We start from the raw sequence: 8,301 nt of genomic DNA, 5'->3' as shown, positions 1-8,301 counted from the left end.
ATATTTACAGATGTGGGTCTCGTTTATTTCACTAATAAGTATATCTTCAAGGGGCATCCACTTAAATATGAAGGCTTCAAGTTTATCATTCTTTATAGCTGAGTAGTACTCCTTTATATAAAAGTACCACATCTTTTTCAACCATTCCACATGTCTAACAAACTTCTTAATGAAGATTTATAAACTTCATTAATGGTAATGACATTATATTTCCAAATTCTTAAACCTTTTTTATCGTAAATGGATCAACTGCAAGAGATCTTGTAACATTTCAAATGTTATTATGAAGACTAAGAGTTTTAATCTCTTTCTTAAAAAGTAAACAATGTTTTCTTAACTTTAAAAAATCAATCCAAAATTTAAGATGAAATAGAAGATAAAGAACATGTTAGTGAAATACAGGAAGATATTTGGACTTTTCTTTGGGAAACAATATTTCTTGAATGGTTTAGAGATTTGCCAGCCTCAAGGTAGAGACCTCAGAGAGTGCTTTCTCTTTTTTCTTTAAAAATCATTTTTCCTTTTAATGGAAAATAAAATATTGATAATGGCTGGTCCTCCAGAATAAAACCTGCATCATTTTTTTAAAAAGTCACAGACTACCTGATTAGTCATTATATGCTTTCTTAAAAACTAAAAACTGACAAAAAGGTCTTATATAAAGCAATGTACTAAAATGTAAGCTCTAAAATTTGGTCTTGTTTATTTCTATATGGTGTGCATTTAAAATATATTTGGCACTTTTTAGGCACTCAATTAATATTTGTCATCTGAATAAATCTTTGCTTACCCCCCAACCATATTCCTCATTACCTTATGTGCTTCTTCAATCTAACATAGAAAATTCAACAAATAAACCTAGATTATCAAACATATTAATAACACAAACAACCCACAAAAATTGAAGGTGGTGAGTTTTCGAGTCCATTAAATGAATTCAGAATAATTAGTTAGATATTTTTGTTCATTTAAAAAATACTTGCCAAAGGATTTAATTACAAATAAACAGACTTCCCTAAGTGCTTATAATGTAGCATATGATTTACACCTGGTTTGTAAGAATATATCCATCTCAGACAGTAAGAATATTTTACCACTTAGACCAGACTAATGCAGCTCTTATGCATGTCACTGAGTTTCTTACACATTTTCAGCTAGATTGTAAAGAAAAACCCATCCCACGGGAGTGTGCCATACTTGGATTGTCACATATCCCCAAGGTCTCTCCCCTTCCTAAAATCTATATGTATTAAGTAGAAGAGGAAATAAGACAAACACACAAATAACCTGGGTTACAAAAATTACTAACTATAGAAAGCTGATAAGCCCTGAAAACACTCTGAACCAAAAATAATGTATGAGCCCAAAGGGGGTCATAACTGTTACCTGATTTGGGCTGTTTCAGGAGAGACAAATCAAGTCCTACCTTTATTACATAAATGAGGAAGTTTGTAGTACAATGAATTTATGATTACTGAAGAATATTCTTTCAACATGGAAAACAGTTCATTTAAAACTTAGCAAGTTAATTATCAAACGATTTATTAATTATTAGGATTAGGAAGTAGAAATTTCTGTACATACCTTTCAAACAGAACATACATAATACCAGTAGCAATATTTTATATTTATACAATGTTTTTATAGTTTTTAATTTTATTTTTTAAAGAATACAAAATTATAACAGAAAAAATTAAAAATGATACAGAATTTCACTAAACAAAATAGTATGAATTTGGCAGTATTTTTTGTCTTCAAGTTAGGTGTTATAGTTTTTTTTTTTAAAGACAGGGTTTCAAGGTCAGGCTGATCTTGAACTCATAGCAATCCTCCTCTTCTAGCCTTCAAAGTGTTGGGATTATAGATGTGTCATTTAATGTTTTTGTAGTTTAAAAAAAAATTTTTTTATGTATTTGGTACAGGGTCTCACTACACAGCTTGGACTTGTAGTGATCTTCCTGTTTTCAGCCTCCCCAGCACTGGGATTACAGGCGTGCGCTGCTATGCCTGGACTTGGTGGCTGGCTCAGTGTGCCCAGGAAGTGGTGCCGGCGTGGCGGTGGTGCCAGGGATGGAACCCCAGTCCCTGCCTAAGCAGGCGCTTAGTTCACAGAGCTATCTTGCTGGCCCTGTTTTTGTAGTTTTCAATAATTTACTTAGCTCCAACCATGTGCCCAAACCTACATCTGGCACCAGTGTATACAGAAGACCTGGAAGTTCTCAGTCTAGAAAGGAAGCGAGGGTTACTCCACACTGTAACAGATGTTATAACACAGTGCTTTGATGGAAAATATACATCTTTATGTTTTATGGATAAGAAAATGAAGGTTCCAAAGGAATAAGGGACTTGTCCAGATTTTATTGCTAGGAATGAGATGCCAGGATATAAATAGATGAACCTTTGGCTGTTAGGACCTGTCTCTTTTTAGTGTATTTCTGAAGTTACAGAAACATCCACATTCCCTTATTAGCACAAGGCAATATTTACAATCTGTACTAAATGATCAAATCACCACTCTGCCTATATAGCCAAAAAAGAACACTCTTGATATATTAATACTGTCTTTCTTTTCCAAATTTGTTTCTTTTATTCTAATATTTCACAATTGAGTGACAGAGAGGTTGGAAAATTGTAGTTTTCCTCAGAATAACTGTGGAAGTCTTCTGAAGTACCTGATTCTGGAAAAAGAAGAGTGAGCTAAGAGTCTTAAAGTCCACGAGTATTTTTAACTTAAAGATTGAATTACTTCTTGACCACAAAGAAATGTCAAGCCTATCTGCTTTGTTTTCTATTTCAAGTATTTTGGCAATTCCCTTTCCTTTACCCCAAGGATCTTGGAAAAAAATTGAAATAAATAAAAATGGGCTCTGAGTTTTTCAAAAAGGTACTAAAGTCAGAAAAGCAGGTAATCTTATTTATTTCAGTGAATTCCACTGTCACTTTGAGAAATAAGAGGTAAAATTAAGTTACTGAAATATATTTAAAGTAGAAGCATAATTCAAAGAAAGAGCATTTAAACTTAACAAGATTGACCCCATTTAGTCAAGATAATTGGTTTTTATAAAAACTCCTGGGCAAACAGTCCACAGAAGTATTGCCTACAGCCAACCCCAGAGCCCATCCTCTTATCTTTCCTCAGAAAATCCTGCTTTCAGACATTACAGTGCTGGAATTTCGGCTGTAGTAAATCAAAGCCAATAAAAAAATTGGATTGACAATTTCAAGTCTATTTTACTCAGCTGGCTGACAAATGTAGTTAAGGTCCCAGAAGAATGTTGTTCAGTGGTAGGAAGCTAGCCCTGCAATCCATGACATAAATCTTGGCATCTCCTAAATACAGTATTTCAAGGAATTCATACTAATGAGTGTTTAATAAATATTTATTGGCTGTTAGGACAACTACCTGTCCTTTTCCCAAACAAATTTCTTGAAAAGCCAGCTAAAGTGTAAATTATTTAGGTATCCTACAGACATAGGCACAGAGCAGTGAGAGAAAAGAATCCCTAGAGAGAAGAATTAAGGAATGTTTCGAAATGTACAAATAAATAGTTTCTATATGTGATCAAAAAAGCTGTGGCACAAGTCTTGGAGGCCCAACTAATTATGGAGAGATGATGATTCAGAGATGTGTTCAGTGTTAGTTATGCTTAAACAGTGGCTTTGAGAACCTCACTGCCAAGTTAGGATTACTACTTACATACAAGGAAAAGACTGGACCTAGAAACACTGGAAGTACTGCAAGCACATGCAAGACATTTGAGTAGGAAAAAAACTACAAGGTACAAATCTCATTCTTAGACTTTACTCTGATTTGACTGGTTGATAAAACATACAGGTCAGAATGATTCTAGTTGAAAATTGTGGATTCTCCACTTCCATTCTCTGCATCAGAAACTCAGAAGAAAATCTGAGTATTTAAACATTTTTTTTCCCACGTAGCTTCACTAACATACTAAGCATTAGCTGTCCCTAGGTCAGGCTCAGAGCTTGAAAAACTGCAGTTAGCAGAGAAAAGCTGAGTAAAGAAAAGGTAAGAAGTTATGATTTCCTAGGCTTAAGACAGGAAGTAAGAATTCTAATTCCAGTTCTGGAGCTAGATTTCTTTATGACCTTAGAAAGTCTGTGGTCCATTTTCTGGGATTCCAATGCTACTGAGGTTATAGTATCTGTGATTATGCTGAAACTAGCTAGTGTCTTACCTTAGAAAACTAATTCTTGAAATCTAGAAACAAAAGTTTCAGTGTTACTAAAAAATATTTAGGTTAAATTTGATTAAAGGTATCAATGTAAACATATCTTTCATAACTACGCAAATTATAATATATATTTTGTAACTTGAAACATCCCTTAAACCTTAAAACACAATCATAAGACAAAAATTTCTGCTAGTTATATAGTACTCAGGATAGGCACTATTATGTTTATTGTAAGCCTTTCATGAATATGTAATTAAATTTATAAATAGTTGTTTTTTTTTTTTTTTTGTGGTACCGGGGATTGAATTCAGGACCCTGTGCTTGCCAGGCAAGCATTTTGAGCTATCTCCCTGGCCCTTTTTTATAAATACTTTTTTTGTGTGTGTTTTAGAATAGGGTTTTTTTTTTTTTTTCGTATGTAATTAAATTTAAAGAATCAGTTTTTTAAAACTTCAAAATAATAATAATACTCATTAATGACATTTGAAGCATTTTCCCTTGAAGCACAAATAAGCATAGCTAAAGATAGATAAATCTGTTTTCTTCTTCTTGCTATGTAGTTCAGGCTAGTCTTGAACTCACTATTAACCCAGATTGTCTTTGAAGGACTCCTCCTGCTTTAGCCTTCTATGTGCTAGGTTATAGGTATGCACCATCAGACCTAGTTTAAGAAATTTATTAGTTTTTGCACTGTGAGCACTTATGTAGCCACTGTGAATAGTGATGCACTATAGTACCTATTATAAACACAGGCCTGGACAAGGGGATAAGAGGGAGTCAATAAATAAATCTCAACTTTGCACACTTAAGTCACTAAACACATCACCTAATCCTTCCAAGCCTTTATTCTCCTTGTATTTTGAGACAGGATTTCACTGTAGCCCAAGCTGGCCTTGTAATATGCAGCAATCCTCCTGCCTCAGTCTTTCAAGTGCTGGGATTACAGGCATGTACTACCACACCTGGCAACACTTACTTTTTTTTTTTAAGAATACAAAAATGATAAAAAATAATACTTATTTCACAGGACTATTTTGGGAATAAAATTATTTATTTGTGAGTTGGCACATAATTGGCATTCCACATATGTTGACTACTACTATTACTAGTGCTCATTACTATGTCCTACATGGTGTTTAAGTGGAAATCATTTGATAGTTGTACATTCTTTTTCAATTGGCCCAGTGAGGTGTAAGGAAACAGCCCAGGTTAACTAAAGCTCTAGGCTCCTGAAGCACTTCCCTTCCACACTCTAAGAGACAACTGGAATGCCATTATTTCAGATGCTAAGCCGGGTATGGTGGGGTATGTCTGCAATCCTATCACTGGGGTTCTCAGGAGAGTTGTCACAAGTTCAAGGCTAGTCTTACTATACAGTCAGACACTATCTCAGATACTACTTGTCCTGGTGGTACGTGAGCAACTTCTACTTATGGATTTAAAAATGAAAAAAATTGTTATACTATTCAAGCTGATAGCTGAGAGTGAGGATAAAAAATGCTGAAAAGAAGGTGTAATTTGGGTCAGGGATATAACTCAGTGGCACAGTGCCTGCCTGACAAGTGCAAGGTCCTGAGTTTGATTCTTAGTACAAAAACAAAACAAGGCAGTACAAAAGAATGTATAATTGCTCCACCAGAGAGGTTAAAATTCTTAATTAAGTTTGGTGCAAATTGTCCTAGAATGTGAAAAAAAAAAAAAAAAGAGCCTAAGATGAAACTTTGAAAAGGGTGACCACTTACTTGTTCTAAATTTTTCCTTGAGTGCATCCAGATCCTCCTTGAGAGCAATCTGCATCCACACCAAGCCAACACAGGCCACAACACAGGCCGCAAGGATGACAAAAGCACAGAGGGGATAACAGATCTTGCAGCATCGTAAATAGTCTCCCCTATAAAAAGAACAAATCCAACCATCAGTATGAAAGTGATTATGAGCAGTTTTATAGAAACAGTATGCATGTGTTGGCACGCAATTATCTTCTGTAGGGAATGACCAAGGGCAAACAGGATAATGCACTTATACCTAAATAGTAAAAGATTAACTAAGTACGATCCATGAAAGGTTCTATTCAGTACAAAGGCTTTAAACTTCATCAGAAACTGCAGAAGAGGTCCTGTGGGCCACGGGAAACATCTTTGGGCTCTTCAGACCACTACATTCATCATCAATTCAGAAAGGAGGCCTTTGGAGACAAGCTCAGTTAGAAAAGTGTAAAAACTAGCAGTTTTCTGCAATTCTATCACTGTATTGTATCTATTTCTCTCTCAAAGATATGCTTTCTCAGTTATTGAAACCTCACAAACTTTTGAGCAAGTCTTAACTGCAAATGTAATGAAGGAAACAGAATCTGTATTTTTTTTCTTGTATTTAGGACAGGGTTTACAGGGTCTCACTGCACAGATCAGACTCATAGTGATCCTCCTGTTTTCAGCCTCCCAAGCACTGGGATTATAGGCGCACAGCACCACGCCCAGTCTCAATTGCTGTCTCAGCATGCCCCAGGGGTGGGGCCAGCACAGCAAGAATCTGTGTGTTTTAGAGAACTCCTGCTATTCCATGGTTCAGTGATGGAAATCTTTTAGAGCTTTCAATGATAACAAACAGCTGGCTGTGGCATGCTTGCCATAGATTCTCCACCATTGCTCTAGTTTATTGACTCAGAAGGAAGGAAACAAACAGATGCAATTTCACATTAAACTCCATCCAGCCTCCAACATCTAACTCATAAGATAGCAAGCATTCCAGAATTAAGACTTCATCAAACATTTATACATCACACACAAAACTGATTTACATACCTCATCTGGCAAAGTTCCTTAGAAACCAAACTCTTTAACTAAAAGGATATAGACATTCTAAATGAACAACAAAGACCCAATCTCTTTTAGCACAACAACCTTCTGCTAGTCCTTGCTTCTACCAAGGACACTTTCAAGGTTGTCTTTAGCTCTTTCCCATCCTGAACTCTGATTACCAACATTATCAAAAAATGGCTTGGGAAAAAGTTATTTCTTCACCTTCACTCTCTAGCTAGTGTCAAGGCTCATACTTTCTGTATTATGTCCCTCATCATCTTCCCTTATCACCAAGATGCAGATTTATTAAGAGTACAAAAAATAATTAACAATCTTAAGGTCTCTGACCCTACTTTTTTTTTTAAAGGCCTAGTCCCAAAAGCTCTGCCCTGCTGTCTCTATTCTAAGCCTCTTTTGGATGTTCTGGGCCCTTGGAACATTGCCTACACCTGTATCTCCACTCTAGTTCCAGAGTTGTCCTTTTCACATCTAAAGACTGACCTCTAATTTACCCTTCATTCAGGATGTGAACTTGCCTCTCTGACACTTTTTTACCTGTTTGCCTTCCAAGGTCAGCCATCTCCTCTTCCTCAGTGCCTTTCTTCTTCCTATCAATTCTTGTTAGTAGCTGAGGAGATCACTTTTACTCATCTGAGGCCTCCCACTGCATCACTTACTTGACAAAGCGAGAGCGATTTCCAACTCCATCAAATTCCTCTTCCTCTTCTGAGCTGGACTCGGACTCTGAGTCAGGAGGCTCCGTTCGAAGCAGGCGGTGGCTACTGGAGCTTTTCTTGGACTTCTTTCTCCGGCTGTCTCCACCCAAACCGATCAATGCATTGAGCTCCTTGCGCTTTTTCATCTTCTTGTGTGGGGTTAGTGGAGCGCCCACTCCTGAGCTCCCAGGTTCGTACCCGACGCCCAATTCTCTTGCTGCTTTGGAGCTGCCTTCCAGGGTGGGAAATCCTGGGCCAGAGCCCTCCTGGTCACTCCCACCCAGAGGTGGGACTGACCAGATCCGCTGTGAGCTGGAGAACGGAGCCCAGAGTAAACTGGAACTCAGATGAGTGGGGGAAGTTACATAGAGGTCGCCAAGGAGTTGGTGATGCAAATGGATAAAGCCCCGGGCATGGAGTGTCAGTTAAGAGTGTAGAAAGGGTAAAAAAGTGGAAGAAAGCTAAGCGAAGAATGAAAAATTTGCAGTTTGGTTAAGTTCAACAATATTTTTAACAATGATCTAGGAACTACGAACACTCAGGATACGTACTTTGGATCTCTGGGGACAGGATTTTCACCGGATAGAAAAA

General features: G+C 36.8%; 1 protein-coding gene across 1 annotated transcript in view; it reads right to left on the bottom strand.

Moving 5' to 3' along the window:
* Positions 1–7,874, bottom strand: part of Efcab14 (EF-hand calcium binding domain 14) — a 41,495-nt gene extending 33,621 nt beyond the window's left edge. Inside the window, exons 1-2 of the mRNA XM_023724210.1 lie at positions 7,672–7,874; positions 5,939–6,087 (exon numbers count right to left, since the gene is read on the bottom strand). Coding sequence (XP_023579978.1) covers positions 5,939–6,087; positions 7,672–7,856 — 334 coding nt within the window. The 5' untranslated portion in view covers positions 7,857–7,874. The remainder of the gene's footprint in view (positions 1–5,938; positions 6,088–7,671) is intronic.
* Positions 7,875–8,301: the final 427 nt, after the last annotated feature.

The sequence above is a fragment of the Octodon degus genome, unplaced genomic scaffold, assembly GCF_000260255.1.
Source record: "Octodon degus isolate 3935 unplaced genomic scaffold, OctDeg1.0 scaffold00107, whole genome shotgun sequence".
Taxonomy (NCBI): domain Eukaryota; kingdom Metazoa; phylum Chordata; class Mammalia; order Rodentia; family Octodontidae; genus Octodon; species Octodon degus.
This window is presented reverse-complemented; position numbering and strand designations above follow the sequence as displayed.